The sequence below is a fragment of the Peromyscus eremicus genome, chromosome 8b (genome assembly GCF_949786415.1).
Source record: "Peromyscus eremicus chromosome 8b, PerEre_H2_v1, whole genome shotgun sequence".
In the NCBI taxonomy this organism is placed as follows: domain Eukaryota; kingdom Metazoa; phylum Chordata; class Mammalia; order Rodentia; family Cricetidae; genus Peromyscus; species Peromyscus eremicus.
The window spans coordinates 9,810,771-9,835,443 of NC_081424.1; the positions used below are offsets into that span (position 1 = coordinate 9,810,771).

A 24,673-nucleotide genomic window follows, 5' to 3' on the forward strand; every position below is an offset into this window, starting at 1 on the left:
AACCACAGAGGAACTTGGTGCAGGAAGTGTCCCAGCTGTTGCTCATTAGCATAGGAACGAAATTACACAAAGCAAATTGTTAGCAGACATGTTGCCATAATCTTTAACTGGTGGCAATAAATAAGAGTGATCCTCTTTCAAGTAAATACGAGATTTCCGAAAACCCCAGCTTCCAATTGTCCGTGAAGGAATCACGTTGGATGAGGCTAAGCCTTGGCGGGAAGGACATGGAGGGGGCTGAGGCTCCAGCATCGGTGCCCTGGAGTCGGGCTGCTGGACAGCTGCTGCTAACTTGGCAATATGGAAGCAGGCATGTTTGTGCCTCTGGACATCTGACCATCTGCTGGGTTTCCCTCAGGGGTTTTCAGTCTGGTCCTCTCATGGAACTGAGAGTAAAGTAACGTGGCCACACAGCAGGAAAGCAGAGGGGGGCTCAGCTCAGTGTGTTCATGTCAAAAAGAAAAGCACAGAGTTGGGTTTTTTTTTTTGTCACCCCTCTTCTTAACAAGATGTCGCAATTAAAAAGACAAAAGCTACTCCTTCACAGCCCATGTCTTTATCTGTGGTTTAAACAATGTGAGCCTGGAGCCTGGCCCCACCGTGAGCACACATCCCATAGCCTATGCATAGGAACACCTCTCCGTTCCTCAGGAAGAGATCAGAAAGCCCGTCAAGACTTTCTGATGATGATAATGTTCAAATAGAACATTGGTTGTTTCCAATTTTCTTCAAAGAGTCAACAAAACCCCCCTAAAAGAATCTAAAAAACTTTTTTTTAATTTAAAGTTTTAATGTTAAGAAGTATTCTGTGGCCAGGCGGTGGTGGCGCATGCCTTTAATCCCAGCACTCAGGAGGCAGAGCCAGGCGGATCTCTGTGAGTTCGAGGCCAGCCTGGGCTACCAAGTGAGTTCCAGGAAAGGCGCAAAGCTACACAGAGAAACCCTGTCTCGAAAAACCAAAAAAAAAAAAAAAGAAGTATTCTGTGATAGCATGGAGATGTGAAAATAGGTTATGGCGGTGTCATGAGCCGGGACTGTCCGCAGAGATGGGAAACAGGTGATGGCCGTGTCGTGGGCCGGGACTGTCCACACAACTGCTCTTTTCCTGTTTTCCTACCAAACGTGTGCGTTTGCATGTTCTGGTTGCTTCTGAACCTCTCAGCCCAGCACCCCTTCCCAAGTTACTAATTTTGAACGTGGTTTTGGTCTTTTTGAGGAGTTTTCTGCCCCTTTATTTCTACTGAAAGGGAAACACCATTGACGAACCCATTGAAGAGAAATAGCAGGTCCTCCTTGGTAGACACGACCAGACCCTTAGTCAGCAGTTCTCTGCCTGGAGCTCCCCAGGGTGCCCTTTCCTCGGGCATCCAGGTCCCCGGGTTTGGCATGTCAAGTCAGCCACGTGAGAGGAACAAGTCCAGAAGCCAGAATTGTTCTGGTCATCTAGCTGTCCACAGGCCAGGCCCCGCGACAGTGGGAGGGAACACCTTCTAGTAACAGCGGTAGCATTAAACTGGCTTGGCCTCCACATTACAAAGCCGGAAAGATGCTTAAGAACATGGTTTACTCCCAACCACTTCCTTCCATATTCCAACTCCAGTATCAGGAGACACACACACACACACACACACACACACACACACATACACACACACACACACACACACACACACACGCCCCACATCTTTTATCTAAAATCTTCACAAAGGGAATAATGTGTTTCATAAAACATTTAAAATGCTTTAGGCAACAGGATTATCTCTTGATTTTTTTTTCCCAAGTGTTTAACAGACAAATGTAATTGGAAATGTTTGGAGCATAAGCACACATACTCTTTAATTTGGAATTATGCAAAATTTGATCGTTATTCACTACAACCTGAAGCAAAGCTATGCAGATGGAATAGCAATAGTGTTAACTGTCAAATGTGAGTTCAAGTCCTTCTCATCTGGACCGGAGTAAGCCCTATGGCCTGACCTCTCAGGTCTGTTTAGAGGAAATGGCCTGGCGTGTTGGACATTCGAGAAGCTAGTTAGCTGCCCTGTTTGACAAGGGTTTGAGAGGGATGAAAATTAATTATAATTGTAGCATTGCTACAATGATTGGGTCAGCTAATTAGATTCCATGCAAAAACAGGCAAGAAGAATTGGTTCCACTGGTTATTCTGTGCCATGGCAGCCTTCATGCCGAGAAAAATGAAACTGCTTCTCGGTTTCTTCATCTTTTAAAATCTGGCCAAACCTTAAATGTCTGGGATTCTGCAATCAAACTAATTTAAGGCTTTGTGTGAAATAAGACAGCACCTGACCGAGAGGCGTTGTGTGGGGACACAGCTCCAGGCCCCCCACAGACTTGAACCAGATCCTAGCTCTTCTTCAAAGACTCCTTGAGGTTGGCTTCTCTTTGACTTGTTTGGGCATATTTTAACTTGGGGACACCAGGGAGGCACAGGTAAGGTCAGGCAGGACATTTGGAAAGGTTAATCCTGCAAGTCACTAAGAAGTCTGTGTCCCTGGAAGAGGTACCATGAGTCTACAGGGAGAGGGCACCCACGGCTGAGCGGAGCAATGTTTCTATCTCTCACTGCATCCACACCAGCAGCTGGTTCTGTCTCTATGAACTGCCTGACGCTCTTTGAGACAAGGCTCTAACTCAGAGCGGCGGCGAGCACCTACCCCTAACAAGCTTTCGCAAGGCAGAGTCTGCTCACTGCTTCTAACTTCTTAAAGATTCTCCCCAAGGTCTGATTCAAGGTCATTTTGTCGCATGCTAAAAATACCAGACATCCAGCTGATCTGAAACTGATCAAGTTCCATTTGGCGGGAAGCTTTGGGACATTCTTCCCCTTCTTGGTCATATTTCAAGTCCAACCACCATTGTACATGTAACAAAGATCCTGTGGGTGTCAGGTCACACTTTCTCAAACAGGGGACATCAAAGTGGGCCCCGTAGCATACCATGGAATATTTCCTGTGGACTTCGCCCAAATTCTAGCCCATCTGTACAGTAGGTAGCTCCATCCAAGGAGCTACCCTTATCTTGTTCTGAAGCAAGACATCTGGCTGAGAGCTGAGGGGTCAACATCCCTCCGGCTCCACATGCCAGCTGAGACCTTGCCCAGGCTGCAACCTAAGCGGAGACGCCTTTCCTAACTCACGCTGCGGCCATGGGAAACCCTGTGTTACTCTTGATCCTCACCCTCCCCAGACGCGCCTTTAAGGAAAAAGATGTGCCCAGGAGTTCTCTAAGGGTCTTTATAAACAGAGGGAAAGAAAGAACTTGACAAAGGACAGCAGGAAGAGGAGAGGTCACCCTTCTGCTCGGTAAACCGTGGCTCCGTCCCTCGCTGGACACAGCTGCAAAAGGCAGAAAATCAATTTTTTTCTTATTACTTCACAGTGAAGAGTGAAAACCTATTTGTAAATTGAATTAAACCCAATAAAAACACATCTGTGTATTTGTCGAGGACTAGAAAAATTAGCCACAGACACAGCTACAGAATGCGGCCACATAACTCAAAATCAGCACTCCCTCACTCCACGCTTGTTGAGACAGTTTTCCTTCCCTTCTTTTTCTTCAAGAAACACACATCGATAAATGTCACCAAGGTTCTTCAGCACGCCAGCGTCTCAGCCCCCAGCAAGAGTCTGGGAGGGAGGGGACTCCAAATCTTTGTTTAGGCAGACAGTTGTGTCCAGATTTTCCCCTCGACAGTCAGCCAGTAGTGAATCTGGAACCCCCCAGATCACAATTTCTTCTCAAGTGGCAATCTGGGATGCTGACTGTGGCATTAATCCCCTGTCCCCGTCCAGTCCAGATCTTGCTCATAGAAGCCCTAACCCAGCATTGAGTTCTGAATGAGCGGACCACAGCAGGCAGCATCCTGAATTCTCATTAGCAGTGCAGTCTGCCCTCTGGTGGAGCAATGAAGGACTGCAGGAGCTAGGGCTGGAAAACATCTTTTCCTCACTGTTCTTTGAGGGAGCCAAAAAACTTGAAGTTTTCAGATAGTGCAAGGCGAGGCAAGTCATCCTCGGGAGAAAGTCACCCCAGAGCTGACTCCAGTGAGGCTCAGGCTGATAGGTCCCCAGAACAGGGAGAGGCTGCTCCTGCCGTGGGCAACCCCACACCACCACCAAGGACAAGGTCCTTCTCAACTTTGAAAGCCCCTTCCAGGGCTCTCCTAGGGTGGCAGCATTCAGTTATCCACTCTGTCATGACACAAATAGCACCCATAAAGAGTGACCAGCATGTGAGGAACTTTAGATGTAACAGGCCTTTTGTGATTTTTCTGACAAATCAATGAACACAGTGGAGCCTCTGAAAGGGGCCATTTGGAATGTTAGAAATGGCAAAGATGCACATTTTGTAAAAAGACAAAGTCTTTGTGGCTGTCACTTGTAAGAAGACAAATTGCTTGTGATGCTGGCTGGGTGCTGGTCAGGCAAAAGATGATTTTGAGGTCTAGGGCTTTGCTTCTAACTCTACCAACTTCAGAACTTGGCTTGCTTCAGCTTGTCAATGTGGTAGCAGAGTTTCAGTGCGGGTCCCAGCTTCAGTCCCAGGTATTTCATGATCATGTCACTCCTCAGCAACAGCAAGGCATTGCCATCAATCTCCTGGTGGGAAGCGATCGGGAAGAGAAAACTCAGGAGACAGTTAGAACAGCCGGATGGCAGCTCAGGTCAAGGCGAGCTAACCGGGCGGTCTAAGGGCGGGTGAGTCGATTAGAGAGCGTGTGCTATGGGTTCTGGGAGAGCTCTTGGGGACAGTTAAAGCAAACATGATGTCCTCCCTGAAGTCGTTCACCTTGTACCTTTCAGATTCCCGACCTTTCCTGGCTGACGGACTCAGAAAGAACTTCACCCACAGTCCTGCTAGCCCATGTACGATACTGGTCATCCAACTAAACTCATCCACAGACCAGTCAGCCCGAGGGGACCCTGACTGATGCTCCTGCCTTTAAAGAGGACCATGAAGCTGGGAAAGGCAAGCAGATTACCCCTAAAATAAGAATGTATCCCTGAAAACACCTGGATCTTAGCCTATGGAGACCCTGGCCAGGCTCCTGCCTGACCCACAGAAATAAAGACAAGCAATGTCCATTGTCTTAAGGCCCTGGATTTGTAAAATTTGTTATATCAGCAATCCAGAATTAATATAGTGAGCTGAGCAAGTAACCTAATAATTCTCATCTTTCTCCCTACTTATCATCTCCCTACTTATATATTTCAGAAGTAGCTAAATGATTATAACATTTACATGAAGGCTATATGAGTGAGGCCTCATGTAACATATTTATGTGTATTTTCTCATTTAACCCTCTAAGCCAGTGGTTCTCCACCTTTGGGGTTGAATGACCCTTTCACAGGGGTTACCTAAGACCATTGGAAAACACAGATATTTACATTATCATTCATAACAGTAGCAAAATTACAGTTATGAGTTAGCAACAAAATAATTTTATGACTGAGTTCACAACTGTATTAAAGGGTCACAGCAGTAGGAAGGTTGAGAACCACTGCTCTAAACAGTAGGCACAGGCTGGACCACAGTTTGCCTGGCATATTGTAGGTGTGCTGTAAATGACTGTTGGATGTATACAGGTTGGGCAGGTGGATGGATGGATGGATGGATGGATGGATGGATGGATGGATGGATGGACGGGTGGATGGATGGATGGGTAGATGGATGGATGGGTGGGTGGGTGGATGAATAGGTGGATGGGCAGATGAATGGGTGGGTGGATGGATGGATGGACGGGTGGATGGACAGGTGGATGGGTAGATGGATGGGTGGGTGGGTGGGTAGGTGGATGAATGGGTGGATGGATGGATGGATAGATAAATGGATGAATGGGTGGGTGGGTAGATGGATGGATGGGTGGGTGGATTGATGGATGGGTAGATGGATGGGTAGGTAGGTGGGTAGGTGGATGAATGGGTGGATGGATGGATGGATGGATAGATAGATGGATGAATGGGTGGGTAGGTGGATGGATGGATGAATGGGTGGATGGATATATGGGAGGGTAGATGGATGGATAGATAAATGGATGAATGGGTGGATGGATGGATGGATGGATGGATGGATGGATGGATGGATGGGTGGATGGGTAGATGGATAGGTGGGAGTGCAGAAAAGCAGTCAAGGCCCAAGAGAGAATAGACGAGAAAAGTATGACTTAAAAACACAAAACTGTTGGTTGCTCTGCTCTGACAGGCCTACGGTTGCCTTCATCTCTCTCATCTCTGGCTCACTCAAGCCTGACAGGTAGGGCTTAGTCTAGATCACAAGCATTTGGGGGATCCTGAACTCCTCTCTCGATCCATGCATCCCAATCCCTGGCCCTCCCTCCAGACCCACCCCTTCCATACATGCTTTCTGAAGAGCTCCACATGAGGCCCCAGAGCCTGAGGGTCAGCGTCCTTCAAAAACCGAACCACATCCTCCACGGTCCAGGTCGAAGGGTTTCTGCTGCTCAGTCGCCTGATGTCTGACACCTCTGGAGAGGGGCTGGAGGCTGGAAGGGAACGAGCAGAGGAGGGACCATGAGCCAGCGAAGGTCAGCGCCCTCCTGGTGCTGCCTTCTCGGGGCACCCACCCCTGGCTGGCCTGGGAGGAGTCCTTGGTGCTCTGAAGTCCACGGTATGGCCAAGTGACTCTGTGGCCAGTGAATTCTGAGCGGCTGCTCAGTGAGGAGCAAGAACATAGAAAGGCAGCAGCTGCTCTGTGCCATGCTGTCCAGGAAAGGGAGTTTGGGGGAGCTTTTGTCCTCAACAAACAGAAGTTCTGGTGCAGCTGAAGTTCTCCAGAGCCTGTTTGTGGCCCAGGGTCTGTTACAGCCAGCTCTTGGTGGCTGGGGCTGGTAAGCTAAGTGGTAGTGCAATGGGCCTCTGTGGGCTGTGGGGCCAAGTGATAATGGACCCTTTTTGGGTCCCCTGGAGATGGCAGCTGTGGCAGAACTGAGGTGGTTTGGGCGTTCACTTTTGGACTTTGCAGAGTGGCTAATTGGTCACTTAACCTCTAGCAGCTCTGGGAGGGTCTGTCTATACCTGCTCTCAGAGGAAGATGATGTTACCTCTCTGTTTGTCCTTTGTCCCCAGCACCGGGTTCTTCTGAGTCCTTAGGAGGGTGCCTCTCCCGCTGACCCTTCTCCCTGCCATCCCTGCTGAATCTTTAAACTCATACCGATAATGGTATGGCTAATCTGTATTGTCTGTGTGACTGGGTTTAGAATCACCCAGGAGACATACCTCTGGGAAGCATTTCCAGAGAGAAGGGAAGACACACTCTGAATGTGAGTGGCACCACCCAGAGGCTGGGCTCTCAGACTGAATGGGGGAGTGGTGGAGAAAGCCAGTGTGCTGGCTACTTTGATGTGAACTTGATACATGCCAGAAGAAGAAAACTCAATTGAGAAGACATTCCCACCAGACTGGCTGTAAGACAAGCCTGTGGTGTGTTGTCTTGACTGATGATTGATGAGGGAGGGCCCAGCACACTGTGGGCAGTGCCACAGCACACTGTGGTAGTCCTGGGTGTTATAAGAAAGCAGGCCGAGCAAGCCAGTAGGCAGCACTCCTCCATGGCCTCCGTATCAGTTCCTTTCTCCAGGTTCCTGCCTTGAGTACCCGCCATGATTATCCTGGATGGTGGACTACAAGCTGTGAGAAGAATTCAGCCCCTTCCTCCCTGAGCTGCTTTCCTCGCGGTGGTTTATCACAGCAATAGAATCTCTAGCTAAGGCAGCCAGGTAAATGCCACCATTCCCCTTTCTCTGCTCTCTGGTATACCCAGAACTGACCAAGCTCCATGGTCCCACCTCAAGCAACTTCTGCTTCCATGCCCTGGTCATGTGGGGCTGTAACCCCTAACTGAGCTGACCTAGGCCCCCTGTCCCTTCAGTTGCTTCTTGTCAAGTATTTGTCCACAGGAATGAGAAAAGTAGGAAATATACCTGTCCCCTGAGATGATTCCCAAGGGTCTCCTTGTTTCTGCTCTTTTCTGTCTAGCATATGACTTCCACTGTCTCAGGCTGTCCCTGAGACCAAGATGTGTCTGTATACATCTGCCACTCAAGGTCCCTCTGAGTCCCCTTGCCTATGCACTATATGTCCAAGTCAATAGGGGTATTGTGATTCCATAGTCCCTTCCTTTCTTAGATGTAGAGGAAGGACTTTGGGCTGGAGGACCTAGGGACAAATCCTGGAGCTTCCCTTGCTTGTGACTAGATGACAATTTATCTTAGATCAGGGCTGGTTATGGGTATTGAAGTGGGCAAGAACTGGGCCTTCTGGTCAACCTACCACGGGTGTTCCACAGAGAGAAGGAGGCTCCCTCCACATCCATCTGGGCACACTGATTATAGCCCGTTTTCCTATTGCTTCCTGTTTGCCCTCCTCCTTCCCATTGATATCCCATCAACCATCAAAGCCTAGGGATTAGGAACTGGTGAGATAGCTCATCGGGTAACACATTTGTCATACAAGCACAAGAACCCGAGTTTGAATCCCCCAAAACTGACATAAAAAGAAAATGTATAACAGAAATGTTGCAATCCCAGAACTTCTAAGAAGAGCTAAGAGGAGGGGTCAGAAGAATCCCTGGAAGCCTGTGAGCCAGCCAGCCTAGTGTACAGAGCAGGAAAGCAGCAAGGAGACACTGGCTTGAACAAGGTGGAAAGGCAAGGACCCAACACCAAGATTGTCTCTGAACCTCCATATGAGTATGATGGTACACACAGAGTGCCACTCACACACAAATGGACATGTACATGATGTAGTCACATGTTGTACACACATACACACAAATAAAATGAGAGAGAGAGAGAGAGAGAGAGAGAGAGAGAGAGAGAGAGAGAGAGAGGGAACATGAATGAACATAAGAGGCTGCTAGCCCAGGGACCATCAGACCCCTTTGTGAACTCCATGGCCACATCTTTTGCAGTACCATCACTCACATACTCTTCTGTAGCCTTTAGATTTTACCCCCGAGAATCCTCAGTGTTCATTTCACAGTCATGTACCCAGCACTTTCTTCCCTGGCTTGGTCTTGGGAGATGTGTTTGGTGAACAATACAACCGAAATCCTCTCATTACAGGGGTCATATACTACATTGACCCCTCCACAGCTGTGCAGACAGTAAATATACTCGAAGAGTGGCTTTGACGACCGTGAAATGGATCAATACGTTTTGCAGAAGCATGCTAGCTTTGTGTGAGTGATCCTTGCCACTACTTCAAGGCTAGGAAAAGGCCACGGTTCTGAACAAACAGCAGCTTCCCTACAGGAGAATTCTAGGAGCCGAGAAGCTGATGCCCGTGCCCTTCTCTAAGTCTTAAGAGGAAACTGTTTTCTTCCATGCTTCCCCTCCCCCTTTGCTATGCCTGAGAAGTGCCCAGCAGCGTTCCTGCCCCGAGAGAAGCAAGCCATCACATTTCTGAATCTGTGCTGGTTGAGAACTGGGTTTACTTTGACATTTTTTTCCCTGACCTTTCCTTGTTGGGCCTGGAAGGGTCCCATAAGGTAGTTTGGCACCAAGCATCTTGCTAAGAAACTGTTAATGCTTCCCAGAGCCTTCCAGCACTGATGTGCACCAGTGAAAGATGATTTTTGAGTCTGTTTAAAGACATCTGCACTCAACATGGGGCCGCAGAATCACAGAAACCACATCTGTCTCCAGGGCCCGCCCACGGGAGCATGGCTGTTAATCAGGGTGGTAATAGATGTCCTGACTACAAAGGCGGGAAGTCTTTAGTCCAAGAATGATTCTGGAGCCAGGAGAGCAGAGGTCAAATCTAATTTCCTATAGTTGGCAGGAGGGAGGGGAAGTCTAGCCCACTGATAAGATCCTGCGCAGGGTCCTGAACTCCTTTGAGTGAGGTCAGGGACAGCTGTCTGTAGCAGAGCAGAGGGCTCCTGGTTTGTCTCGGAGGGGGATGTCTCAGTGAGGGCTGTAGAGAGAGACACCGAGGCAAGAGTTCTCCATGCTCGGGACTTGGTGCCAGCTGTGGGCATTTTTCCCCTTTTCAGGATGGTGGAAGAGCAGCCAGGCTGGCTCAGGAGTATTTCTGCGGGGTCTTTTAGTCATCCAAGACAGGAGAGCAGGTAGCCTAAGTCACACCTCAGGAGTTCCTCCTCATCCAGAGCACAGAAACTCACTGTGGAGAAGGAAAACAGAACTTGCCAGCAACAGGCTTGCCCTCACAGAGAAAAATCAACACACCACTACACCCTGCTCCAGCCTCTGGGAAGGTGTCAGGAAGACAGATGCGTCCAGTCGGGCACAGCCAGAGCGGGCAGATGGGATAGGTAAGCCATGATGGGCTGAATGAACGGAGCCCTGTGTGGATAACGCATACAAAGCACTCGCCATCCACACCATTCTCCAGCTCTGGGAAAGCTGTGCTTGGTCTTGCCGCTCCCCAGGGGCTGTGGAGATGTGAAAAGTGAGACCCAGTGGTGAATGGGCACATAATGCAATCTTGTTGCTCCTGAAGCCAAACTCACGGTTAATGGAAAAACAGACCACCGGTAGACCCAGTGCTGAAAAGCAATCCCTTGGCCTCTTCCACAGTACAGGTACTATACCACATCTGCAGAGCTCTTTCTGTCTTGTGCATTCCCACGAGCACACACATAATTGGTTTTTGCTCATTCATAATTCAGGGGAAACTTTAGCGAACAGTGTGGGAGAGGGAAACAAGTGAGTGACGAGCCAGGATGAGCCAGGAGCCAGAACTCCCTGCCTCCCAGAGCTGCGCACGGCTCTGCATTTCTCCAGAGTACAGGAGAGGTGTGTGGCAGGATTTCCATGTTCCCTCCAACCCCAGGCCCTGCCTGACCCAGTGGACCACAGGCTGCTGACATCGCCTCTGAAGGCCTCAGGTGTGTGTCCAAGGCTATGGAGAGTGGGGTGCCCAGGCTAGCCCACAATCTGCGCAGAGTCAGGCAGTTTGAAACAGTTATTGCTTCATGCTCTTTTAATTCCAGTTTGTAAGATACTCTGAGGTGACAGAGCCCAGAGACAAGGAGTCTCCATAAGTCCTTCCTTATATTGTAATCAGGTTTTTCTATTAACCCTTGAAGATAAGCTGAGCTGCCAACAGGACACTGTTTGCCTCTGGACATCTCCCCTTCAAAGGGTTCAAAATGTCACTTCTCTTTTCATTTCAGTGGGGTCCATCTCACCTCCAGGGAGCCTTTCCCAAGGCGAGGAGATCCAGCAATGCCCCTTCCAATACTGTAACAGCAACCCCCCTTTTAATACTGTGACAGCAACCCCTCCCTAGCCAATACTGTCGTAGGAACCCTCCACATTCAATACTGTGACAGCAACCCCTCCCCAGCCAACACTGTCACACAGACTACACTTTCCACCTCCAACAGCAATCACAGTAACGTGCTAAGATCTGTCTCTCTGAAATGAGATCCTTCTGCCCTGCTCACAGCACCATCCTCAGACCTGAGAAGAGCCCCTGCCTAGGTGCTCAGTGGACATCTGCTGACCAGAACGCCCCAGTCCCTTAGTTACCTGCCATCTTGGGCAGCCAGGATCAAATGGGATAAGGTGGTAAAGGTCAGAATTAGCCCCAAAGTTAGCTGGGATTCTTCCACGCCATCCCATAAATGTCCAGTAGATCCAGCCCCTAAATCCCACCACGAACCAGTCCAACCCTGCTCAGAAATACATGGTTTATAATCGCTATAAGCGAAGCCCCATCTGCCTGACAGGACGCCAAACCATCCAGTGTGATTTCCCGCCTCATCGCAGCCCTAACTCTTTCCTCCCCACAACAGTGAGGAAGCCCTTTCTTGCCTCTGCAGATGCCAGGCCTCACATGAGGCAATTCATCCTCATTCTTTTACTAGCACAATTACCCCTCACCGACACCACATCCCATGGAGGCCAACTCCATCCCACAGGAAACATCTGAGCTGTAAGGACAGTGTCGGGTTTATTTTGCTTCTGATCCTACATCTTGGAGCTGCCTGTGGTTGGGAATTCTATAGCACGTTCAGGAAGCTTTTGTTACCTGAAACCTCTTTGCGGCCCTTTATAGCTCTGGCTGACTGTATCTGGGATGAGAGACAGGAGCTCCCAAATATTCACCTGAGGGGCAGCTTAAACCCCAGGGAAACCACATCCCATGCAGCACCTTGGCGCTGGCAGGGGCTTGGCAGCCCAGGCACCAGCTCCAGCTCCGACAGCAGGAGGCTGGGCTAAGGCTGGCAGCTGAGGACTGGTCACGTCATCACCCCCCTCCCCTCCTGCCTGCAGCCTGGTCCAGCTTCCCAGACTCAGCGGTTTTAAACCATTGTGATTAGTAGCTAGGGAGAAAATCCATTTCTAGGTTTCTTGCAGGGTTTATGAGTTGGGTCAAACCCACTGAAAGAGAAACAGTTTCTGGATGCCAACGGATTTCAGCTGGGATGTAATTTCAGAGGAACATCAAGCAGTACTCAGGGAGAGAAAAGGCTTTAACAGAGAGAAGAAGAGAGCGAGGGACCCGCAGCAGGGGCGCGGGCTGGCTGGTGGGCGAAGATGGGTTAGGAAGCTAAGGCTTTCCCTCTTGCTGGTATTGCGCCGCTAGGTCAGCGTGCTGAACCACCATGGCTTCTAATCACTGATAGCTAGGCAGGTTTGTTTCAAGCAGAGCAATTGTGAGAGGCCCTGGATAAAGAGTCACAGTGGGGCTGGATTCCCGTCACCCTCTTCTCCATCCCCTTCCACACGGGAAAGGACCCCGAGAAACAGTGCAAGCAAAGCTCCTGAGTGGTTTGGATAGACCCAAACTTTGGAGTCAGCCACGTCAGTCTGGTTCAACAACTGACAGACCTCTTGATCTGTGTTCCCTGGAAACGTATATGGTAACACATCTTAGAAGCGACACATTAGAACATGTAAACCATAAGGAACAGTAGAAAGCGGTCCCTGGTCAAATAAACATTTAACGCAGGCGTCCTTCTGCTTGGACTGTCAGGGATTCAAACACAAATGAGACCCTCCCAAAACTGAGGGCGTGGTCCCCCTACTGTGTGGCAGGACAGAGTAATACTTAGGGAACAAAGTACCAGGGGAAGAAAAATGGAGAATACCAACATTCAAGTGTCGCTCAGAGTGCCAGTTGCCTGCACAACATCTCTTCCCCCATCTCTTTATAACAGGGTCCCTGGTTTCCACCTGGAATTAAAGCCACATTTCCCAGTTTCCTTTGCAGCTGTTGGCCACATGACTCAATTCTAGAAAATGGGATGCAGCAGGAATGGAAAGTTCTTTCAGAGACACGAGGCACAGGCCTCTGTCCCCTTTCCTCCCACCTCCGTCCCTCGCTCTCTACTGAGACCGCATGGCTCAGCGGCTCGCTCCTGTATTCCATTTTCCCTTCAGCACTCGGCAGAGGCTCCGTTAAAAACGGAATCCTTACACTGAAAAGGTCCTGCAGCTATAAAGAGTGAATCATTTTATTTTTCTGTCTTTTCCAGCCACCTCTCCCTCAAGGGGTCCCTGCTGATCTTTCCATCCTTGGCCAGCAGAGGCCCATCTGGGGCTCACTGATCTGGGATGGGTGAAGCCGTTTGAGGGAAGTGTGTAGAGGGTCTTGAGTTGTACACAACAGCTCCCTGTACGGCTCATGGCAGCCACAGGAGGAGGGAGCCATGCCTAGAGAAGAGACGTGGCTAAGGGCACACACAGCCAGCCCAGTGGGTGATGACGGATGAGCAAGCTGAAGATCCCCTGGGACCCTCCTCGGCAGTTCCAGCTGTGGAGATAGGCTGTGGCCTGTGAGGGATATACTCACGTGTTGGGGACCGATTCCGGACAGTGGTGTCCTTACTTTATCAAACCTTACAAAGGCAGGAAGTTCCTGGCCTAACCTCGGGCTGTACAACTTCCTGGAGTACCTGCTAATCAGCCAGCTGCAGGGGCCTGGGACCAAAGTGACCTCACCCTCCCTTAGGAATTTTCCATCCTTCTCTCCGTGCTTCCCCTGTTCCCCCTCCCTGCCTGAAGCCCTGTTTATAAGCCTCAACACCCAGTCAATAAACGGAGACCTCGACGCAACTCAGAATGTCTCTGTCTTCCTTTACGCGCCTGGTCTCCTTTCTCTCTCACCCCCATTGATCTTTCAGGAGGTGCCTCCTCGGGTCTCATCAAATAACCTGGCCCGCGGGACCGGGCAAGTGGCGCCCGAACGTGGGGCTCGAGGCACGGTGACCTGCCGGACGACAGACAACGGAAGGGGCCCCGGAGAGGATTAGGGTAGAGACGCCCGGACCGCATCACTCGTGCAACGCGGGAGAGTCTTGAGGTAAGTATGTCGTCCCATCGATCATGGGCAAAAATTTATCTAAAGAGGCTGTTTTTCTAAAGGAGATGAAAAGGTAATCTTAGGGAGAGAGGAATAAGAGTTAAGAAAAAGGATTTGATAAAATTCTTCTAATATGGGGAGGAGAAATGTCCCTGGTTAGTGATTAATGGACCAGGAAATCACCCTTTGACTTGGAACAAGGTTGGAAAAGATATTAACAAATTACTCAGAGACGGGGAAAATGTCCCCGACGCCTTTTTTAGTTTTTATGGTGTGATTAGAGATGTTCTAAAGGAAACAGAGAGATGGGCGTGTTTCACATTTACTAGCCCTTGCAGAGGATTTTCTCTCAAACTCCCCCTGCCTGACACCCAAGGGTCCAGAGGTTTATTGACATCTACCGGTAAGAGCGCTCTCTGTCCTGTCTGTGTCTCTGTCATGTTACTTTTGTTTTGTACCGGTCGACCGATTTGTACTTTGCAGGCTCTCACTGGGGCAGACGTGTCCGGACAGTGAACCTGGCGGCGAAGGGAGACGTCCCAGAGCCCTAAGGCCACCTCAGAGGTGACGATTTGGTTTAGGAGCATCTTTGGGTATCTTCCCCCACAATGGGAGGAAGTGCCACCTTGTATTTTGTCCCGGGAATTTGTCAGAGCCATTTTGTGGTTTTTTTGTTATGTTTTGTTATGATCATTGTTACTTTACTCTCTCCTTCTCTTCCAAGAAAAAAAAATTTGTTTAACTAAACGAAAAAAGGGGAACTGCTGCAGGCCGCAGGAATATATCATAAAAACTCAGCTGGTTATGGCAAAGTCACTACCTGGAGGAATCAGGGAATTCCTCCAGAGGAAGCCAAATCCTAAGGAGTTTTTGGTGTTACTTGGCTTGTTATATATCAGCTGTATTCTGTTATAAAAATCATGTGTGCCTTCATAGTTTTCCCAATTGATTTTTCCCTAAGAAGGGCTAACAATGTGCACTGATCACTCTCTAGACATACACATTCCAGGCATTTGGAGAACAGCCCCAGGAAAGGCTTTCTCTGGAATCAGATATCTCCCCTAGCCATTTTCAAGGACACAAGGAAACACCACCCAGGTGGTCACCCAACTTCCGAGGACTAACGGTGATAACCACCCACAGGCGAGTCTCCTGACTTAAGGTAAATTCCACAAGGAGACACCGCCTAGGAGAGGTGGATGTTAAGTAATAGCTTTACACAGTTTAGCTTGGACCCTCCCTTTTATATACCGGGACTTCCAGGGCACAGAAAGGAAAAGAAAAAAGAGAATGGAAGAACTAGATGGGTAAGAACTTGAGAGGAACAAACTGAGATGGGGAAGAACTAGATTGAAAGGCTAGAAGAGAGGACTAGAGGAACGAGATGGAAGATGAGAAAAGAGCCAGATGGGGAAGAACAAGATGAGAAAGAGCCAGATGAGAGAGAAGGAGATGGGAGAGGAGCTGATAGGGGAAAGAACTAGATAGATGAGAACCTAGAAGGGTCAGAACTATATGAAGGAATTAAGATAGAACCTAGAGGTAGATAAATATAGAGAAATCAGTCAAGAAAGGAGCTAGACATGACAGCAGAATAGAAGCTGTGTAGAGAGAGAACTGTCACAGAATAATAAAGTGTATGAACAAAACAAAACAACAACAACAAAAAAAAAGGTGCATGTCTGACTGACAGGGATGTGGAAGCCCCTGATGTCTGTTTGATCAAGGACAGAGATCCTCGAGTCTGGATTGTTTTTGATGTGATTGAGCCTGGAGGGTTACCCCCTCACCTCCCAGAGCACATCAGGCTGTCATTGTTCTTGGAGCTTTGTTGGTTGTTTTGTTGGGGCAAAGTTTTTTCGTGTGCCCTTGGTCTTGTGTGTAATGTATTAATTGTTCTCTTTGTTGACTTGACTGTGACGGACGCTATGGGACAGTTCCCTTCTTCTCTACTAGACCTTTGCCTAGCCCACTGGAAGGATGTGTGAGCCACAATAGAGGGAACTGAGTTCCCCACCCCCACTCCCTGATTGAACTGAGATAAACAGGTAGCTCCTGCCAGATGGGGCTTGCATACTGCAGGAGGGGCTTGCTGGCTGTGAATGAGGCCGTCGTCTCAGTGCTGATGTTCCAGTTCTTGAATTGTCTGTGTAAATGTTATTTGTTTCTGTCTACTAACCTCCCTTATTTTTCTAGAGGAAGAGGAGGAAAGAGAGGCATAACAAAGGCCACCTCCTTCCCTCCCTAACTCTCTTGCTATCAGGACTGCAGCCAGCTGGCTGCTCTCAGGAGGGTGGGGTACGTGCTCTCCATACAGGCAGGCAAAGATGGGAGCTTTGGACAGGGCAATGGGGACTGCCTGCAATTGACAAGAATCTGACCCTCCCTTCCTTTACTGTGATAACTTCAAGGTCTCTTCTGCTGGCCAGCAGCTTCTCTTGTTAGCCCTTCTCTGTCCTGATATTGCTTAAAAAGAAATGTTAAATTACCAGTTCAAGATACTGGGAAAATTATGCTTTTGTTTCCACAGGAAAAACAAAAATTTACATGGGTTTTGGTCATTTGAGTTCAGTGGGTTACAAATACTTGCCATCATTTAAGAGAATTGGTTTCAAATTATTGTTGGTTAAGATAAAAAATAATGTTTTTATAAAAAATGACTTGAGATATGTATATATATAAAAAAAAGAAACATGTTTCATATTTCTTTGTCTTGCTATTCTGCTGTTACATTGAGACTCCAAAGGGTCATAGTTGTAAAAATGTCTGTCTACTCTACAGGTATGAATGAAAAATGTGGCCACATGTATGTTTGGTTTTGAATGTCTGAGTTTGCATGTCCTTTGTGTTAAGAAATGCAAGTTAATACTAGTCATCTGGCTATTCAGATACTAGTTTAAAGCATAAACTGTTCTATTTTCAAAAAAAAAAAAAAAACTAAGAGGTATATTTGACTAATATATCTATAGGAGAACAAATTGGCCTGGTTATTGTTACCAAACTTAGAGATATTTTCAAGATTAGGCCTAGATTTGTTTGGCTTGGATACATTTAATAGATAATAGTCCTCAAACCTGTCAAGGATCTGATAAATATGGCATTTACATTATTTGATAAAAAGCTTACTATAGCAAACAGAGACTCCGAGCTCCCCAGCTCCTAGCAATGACTCCCAAGGTCTCCAAAGAAGATATGAAACAACGACAAGAAGATGCCACCTGAATTGTGGACAATGCTGTCCTGACAGCTGTCCTGCCAACACTATGAAGACTATAGGAGCCTGGGATGATGACAGTCTGGGTAATGAATAGTCTATGTTGTTTTTTAAATAGACTTAAAAGTCTGCACTCAGGTAAAGTTTATCCTTCTCAGATCTTTGATGACATTTATGACTGGACTAGCTATAGCTTTCTCAGCTTAGTAATTGATTGATCAATGGATTAATTAATTAAAGCTAATAAGTCTCTTTAAAAAAGATAAACAGGTTGTAAATATAGACTTACAGATGCTTTTCATTGGGCCAAGGAAATTTCAGTCCAATCTATATTTGGTTCTCTAGATAGAAAAGACACTATGGATTTCAGGGCAAATTGATAATACTACAAATTACTAAGACTATGGGTCTAAAAGTTCCAAATAAGTTCATAAGTTTTAACTCCTGTTCCTAGTTTATATCTGTCTCAACAGGTTTCCACTTGGCTGACAGATACATCCAAGCATCATTTGCTGGTGACAACCTACTGCAAATGACTGTGAGCCCTGAACTTGCTGAAAGCTGATATGGACCAATTCAGCCGATATGCATACCATCTCTTCAGCTGGTCAATAAAACATTCCCTCTTGTCTTTGACTAACATTCTGGCTTTCCAGGGCCTTGACGACAACGTCCCAATGTCAGCAGGAAGTAATTACAGAAGAGAGAAAACATCTCCCCTGTTTCCCCCCCACCCCAGAATGTTAGATCAAAAGGGAATTTCTTGTCATAGGGAACCTGAGATAAAGTTCCAAGTTCCTTGAGGATAAGGAACTCTGTCAGCCATCATAAGGCTTTTGGCCTTGTGCTTCTGCTAATTACTGTTGGCTCTTATATCACTGATGTCTTAACTAAATGATGATTCATGTCTGGGTACCACTAAACTGAGGATGCTAGAATTCCAATATCCACCTCGGAACCCATGACACACTTGCAGATGGCAAAAACTAAATAAGGGGAAGCTCGCTTTGCCATTGATAATGGGAAAACTCTTATGTTCTGGTCCAATTAGTCTCCGATATGGAATTCTTTGAGCAGAGAGGCAGATACACTGGAGAACCTGTGTCTATAACTATTGCCCTCTTGTTAGGTATTGGGGCATCACTGCAGGAATTGGTACAGGAACTACTGCTCTCGTGCAGAGCAACCACCTTATGCAGTCACAAATGGCTATGACTACTGACCTAGAGGCCATAGAAAGATCCATTTCTGCTCTGGAGAAATCTTTAACCTCGCTCTCTGAGGTTGTGTTACAAAACAAAAGAGGTCTGGATTTACTATTTTTTAAAGGAGGGGGGATTATGTGCAGCCTTGAAGGGAGAATGCTGCTTTTATGCCGACCATACTGGTATTGTCAGGAAATCGATGGAAAAATTACGGGAAAGGCTGGTTCAAAGAAAAAGGGAGTTTAAAAATCAGCACGGGTGGTTTGATCTTTGGTCCCTGGGCCTTTCAGCGGTTGACTCGATTTATCAATAATCAGATTGATTCGGCCTTACCACAACACGTCTCGATTCATTATCACAGAGTAGATTCTGAGGAGGCCAGCCAGGAGCCCCATCAAGGACTCAGATTCAGTGTCCTAAGGCCCTAACATCCCCACGGTCCTGCTAGAGGGTACTCAACGACGGGAATAGTACAGGGCCCACGCCGGAGACAACAGCATACAGAGGTCGCCCGAGACCGGCTCAACACGGCATGCTGCCGAGCGTGGGAAGCCCCCTGTGTAGCCTAAGACAGGGACTCTCTCGGACCTTAGCCACCCCGACACATGGACTTGATCCATTTTTGAGAAAAGAGGGGGAACTGTTGGGGACCGATTCCGGACAGTGGTGTCCTTACTTTATCAAACCTTACAAAGGCAGGAAGTTCCTGGCCTAACCTCGGGCTGTACAACTTCCTGGAGTACCTGCTAATCAGCCAGCTGCAGGGGCCTGGGACCAAAGTGACCTCACCCTCCCTTAGGAATTTTCCATCCTTCTCTCCGTGCTTCCCCTGTTCCCCCTCCCTGCCTGAAGCCCTGTTTATAAGCCTCAACACCCAGTCAATAAACGGAGACCTCGACGCAACTCAGAATGTCTCTGTCTTCCTTTACGCGCCTGGTCTCCTTTCTCTCTCACCCCCATTGATCTTTCAGGAGGTGCCTCCTCGAGTCTCATCAAATAACCTGGCCCGCGGGACCGGGCACTCACGGATCTACGGTATTAGTGGTTATTAACCACTTGGGCCTTCTGCCAAAGCTACACGTGAACGTGTTTAACCTTCCTCATGATTCTGTGAGGGAAGGGTGGCTGGTACCCCACTTCAATTTTTCCCTCAGAAGGACAGAGAAACTAGGACTTGAATAGGGTCACACAGTTAGAGAAGAGCAAATCCAGAATTCCAGGCTGCTTCATCCACAAAATTATCCGTTCTGCGCTGTGGCTTCTAATCCACTAATGAAATACCAAAGCTGGAAAATGACTTTGTGAAGCAAGGGTGCCCTGTCCTTTGACATCGCAGTACGATGTCACATGATACGCGTTGTACTCACTTCATTGCCACTCTGGTTACGGGAGGGCCACAAGCTGCAGATTGGACCCCCCTGTTGTAAAGCATCTCTTGGAATGGCCTCCACCTAGTTCTTTGGAGCATGTTTCATGTATTACCTTTCTCTGGTGAGGGAGACGGGAGGGCCTAGTGACCAGCACTGAGACACTTTTGTCTTTTCTGCCTTCTCCAGTGAGCTCGGGTCACGGATGAATTAATCACCCACTGTGCAAAAGACGCTCTTTGCCTACATATGCTGCTGTTTTCTTCCGGGCACAGAGCTGGGCTCCTTCCTGGGTAAGTGGGATCTAGTGATCCAGTCTTGCCAATGGATCTTGAGTGGGATCCATGCCCATCCCTTCCAGGGCATCACGTATGTCATCCTCCCTCCCATCCACTAGATGCAGGGTGGCCAGAGAGGCGGGCATGGCGGAGACACAAGATGAACAGGGCACCAGGCCCTGCGTTGAGAGGGAACACCTCACTGGGCTCTTGAATGTCAATGGCATTTGAGTGAGTGGACTAATTATTCCTAACTTAATATGTCATTACCTTCATTTATGATCAAAAAGTTGACACTGGCTGCCTATAAGAATAACAAAACTTCAAGGGGCTTGTGGAAAGTTCTGTTTTCCCAGAAGTGTCTTGTTCAAATCGTTGTAATATAATCCTGCCCTCCCCAAGCTGTGTCTCCACGGCCAGGGTGGAGGCCATTAAGCCACGAGGAAGCCAGGGCACGCATTACATTACCACATCTGTCTCCTTCGACATCACTCCTCTTGGGGCTGGAGGCTGGGAACCTCAGTCCAGGCGTCGATGGACCTCCTAAGGGCACAGGGTTGGTACGGGAACCACCGGTGGTAGCGGGAGGGCCTCCCCCAAGGTGGCTGTCTCCAGAGTTGCGCCTCTTGTAGTACTGTGAGGAGGAGTGGGTCAAGGAGCCTCTGTGGCTAAAGGCCGTGGAGGAGGTGTCCATGCTGTAGCGGCTCATGCCTACAGGGTTTGCCAGACACTCTTCAGCAGTGGCCGCCTGGGCTAAAAAGTAAGGGACACAAGGAAAGACATGAGAGAGCAGTCCAGGGAGCTACCTCAGCCTTGACAAACCCTGCTCTGACACGGTCGTTACTACCAGTGAGCATCTGCGAAGAGGAGAAATGAACACAGAATAGTCCAAAGAGCACTCGCTGGCAGCAGATTGAGATCTTGCCTCAGCAGAGAGGGACCAAAAGACAGATTCTTCCATGTTTAGAAGTAACAGTAGCTGTCTTGGCCCTTAATCACTTGGAAATAACCCCCTTCCCCCAAAATCAATAGTTATGCTTGTGAGCTGTACATGTGACCAATGGTGTGTGTGTGTGTGTGTGTGTGTGTGTGTGTGTGTGTGTGTTTGTAGGTGTGTGCATAGGTATGTGTAGAGGGGTGTGTGTGTGTAGATGTGTGTGTATGTGTATAAGTGTGTGTGTAGGGGTGTGTTGTGTGTGTGTGTAAAGGTCTAGATACATCATGGACATAAAGAGAAAACCGTTCTACCCCCACCTAGTCAAAATCATATCTTTTTAGCTTCATCAATAATTGTAGATTAAACACCATCAAAACAGACCCTGATATCCCAAAAGAAACACAATCAGTAACAAGGACAGGTGTTCCAGGATTGGCAATGAAGAAACCCAGGACCCAGACATCGTCACCATGTCTCAATTTCTCCTTCAAGAAGGTAATGAAAATCTAGTATTTGATATTATTAGGGCAAGTAGCTGGTCTCACTCTGGGGACTTCCATGGAGACTGCCTGGAAACAAAGGCCTTCAAGACTTAAGAACATGGCAGTAACTTGGTAAATTTTGCAGGTGCAAAAAAACCGTCTATTTTAGGGCTGGGGAGATGGCCCAGCAGTTAAGAGCACTTGCTGCTCTTCCAGATGACCTGGGCTCAATTCTTAGGACCTGTGTGTTGACACACAACTGTCCATAGCTCCAGGTCCAAGGGAGCCAACACCCTCTTCCGGCCTCTGCAGGCACCAGGCATGCATGTGGTGCACAGACATGCATGCAAGGCAAATAACCCGTACGCATGAAATAAAATAAAGCCACCTTGTATTGTACAGGATGAACAGTTCCATATGAATAACCTTAAGACAGTAAAAACAGCAAATTAAATTTAGAGCAAATGAATAGAGATTTGAGCAGAAATTAATTTAATAGAAAAACACTGGGAGATAAAAACAGTGACAGCAAAAGCTGGTTCTTTGACAACACTAAGAAAATGAACACTTCTTTAGATGACCTGACAAAAATATAGCCAACTCAGATCGCCAGACTCATCTTTCTCTCAACCTTCCAGGAATAAGGAAAGTTAAAGCATGTGATAAATGACTGTAATTAATTAGGTAACTTGAATGAAATGGCAAATTACTGGAGCTGACTCAAGAACTGATAATCTGTATAGCATAGAACTGTAGTAAGAGACTGAATTAGCAATTTAAAAAAATACCCACAAAGAAAGAGAAAAGACAAATGATTTAGAGGCAAACTCTACCAAACATTTCAAGATTAAAAAAAAAATACAGATTTTTCACAAATTCTTCCAAAAAAGTAAAAGAGGAGAGAATGCTTTCTAACTCATTTTATAAAGCTAGTGCCACTTTGATACCAAATCTAGACAGACACCGTAGGAAAAGAGAATTCCAGGCAACAGGCTCCTGATCACATGGATGCAGAAATCCTCCCCAAGTACTAACAAGACTGAACCTGATGGCATTCAGGAAGAGTTACACCAACCAAGGAGGAATTGAGAGGTAATCCAACATCCAAAAATAAATTAATATGCCGTATTGACTACGTGATCACCTCAATAGAGGCAGAAAAACCTGGGACAAAACCTTGTACCTTTTCATGATAAATATCAGTCAATACCAGGACAGAAGGGAATCGCCTAACAAAGGCTCTTCGAAAGTCCACAGGTGACATCACGGTTTGTGGGAAAAGAGTGGATGCTGTTCCCTGTGGCCACCGCTTCAGCCATCAGCTTTCTGCTGGAGGCTTCAGCCATGCTGAAATTTTTGCTAAGAAAAAGCAAGGACAGTCTTCCAGATTGGGAAAGGAAGTAAGACGGCCTCTGTGCATGCAAAGGCCTCTGGAACCCAGTTTTAAAATGATTGGAATTCATAAATTATCACCAAGGTTGTAGGATGCAAAATCAATCCACAAAAATCAATTGTATTTCTATATACTTCCACTGAACAATCTGAAGATGACGTTAAGAAAGCAATTCCACACAATAAGATTAAAACAGTGAAACACTTGAAAATGTATTAAACAAAAGAAATCTCGATTTATGAGCTGGAAAAATACACAGCACTGTTGGAAGAAGATGCAAATGAATGGTGAAAATACCATAGTCGTAGACTTTTTTATCATTAAGGTGGCAATATACTCAAAATGTTCAACAAAATCAACACAATCCCTGTTAGAATCCTCACTAATTTCTTTATTGTAATTAACACACCTAGGAAAATTGTCATGGTAAGGTCAAGGAGAAACATTGCTGGCCTAACACACGCAAGGCCTCAGTACCACAAAGCTCCCCAAACAGACAATAAGAAGTGCTGCATAGAAATCAGAACTCTCACCTACTGCTCATAAATTAAGAGTGGCCCAGCCACTTTGGAAAACAAACACATAAGGCAGAATTCTCACATGACTCAGAAATTGTACTCCTGGGTGTGCGCATAAAGGAAATAAAGACACTTTCCCATACAAAAACCTGTGCACGAGTGTTTACAGTAATGGTGTTCACAGACAGAAGCAACACACCTGTCTACTAGGGGTGAATGGATTACACTATACAAGGGAACTATCTCAGCATAGGAAGAGGGAAGAGCCGATGCCGGCTACAGCACAGATGCACCCTGAAGCATTATGCTCGGGGTAAGAAGGTCGCAAAGCATCGCATAGTCAATGATTCCATGAACACGGGTACTCAAGACAAGCATCTCTAGAGTGGGTGCCTAGGGCTGTGGTTTGGGGAAGAAGGTGATACCTAAAAAACACGTGCTTTCTTCTTGAGGTGACGACAAAACCCTGCACTTGGCTAGGGTAACAATGCACATCTCCTGGAACTGTACCTTAAATGGGTGGATTTGGTGATACCTGAATTAAATCCCAATACAGCTATTTTTGAAGAGGGACAGTGGTTTGCAGACTGGAAGCTGTGATCAAACGCCTAAGAGCTTTGCCGCCAACTTTGACAACACTGTCCTGGTCACTAGGACACAGAAGCCTGGGCACCCTAAATGTACCTGTGTGCCTGACCATATGCTGCAAGGTGTTTTCTGGAAGCTAGCCTCTCCACGCTGACTAAGAAGGAACATTCACACCTGCTGAGTACATCCCGTAGGCCAGTAAGGCTGTAAAGCCAGTGAACAGAAAGGCAGCCTATGCTCCCTTTACTGGGAAGTTCTCATAGCCGGTCCTTCCCTGGTTCCAAGCGGCAGGTACTTTGGTGTACATGAAATGATAATAGTTTCTTCCGTAGAGCTTGGCATAGAGGGGAGCTTGATAACACTTACTGGGTAAACA

At 47.4% G+C, this 24,673-nt stretch overlaps 1 protein-coding gene across 1 annotated transcript in view; it reads right to left on the reverse strand.

The window, feature by feature from the left end:
• Positions 1-1,876: 1,876 nt before the first annotated feature.
• Scml4 (Scm polycomb group protein like 4) overlaps positions 1,877-24,673 on the reverse strand; it is a 118,552-nt gene continuing 95,755 nt past the window's right edge. Inside the window, 3 exon segments of the mRNA XM_059272459.1 lie at positions 1,877-4,619; positions 6,378-6,523; positions 20,848-21,132. Of these exon segments, the coding sequence (XP_059128442.1) occupies positions 4,494-4,619; positions 6,378-6,523; positions 20,848-21,132 (557 nt within the window). The 3' untranslated portion in view covers positions 1,877-4,493.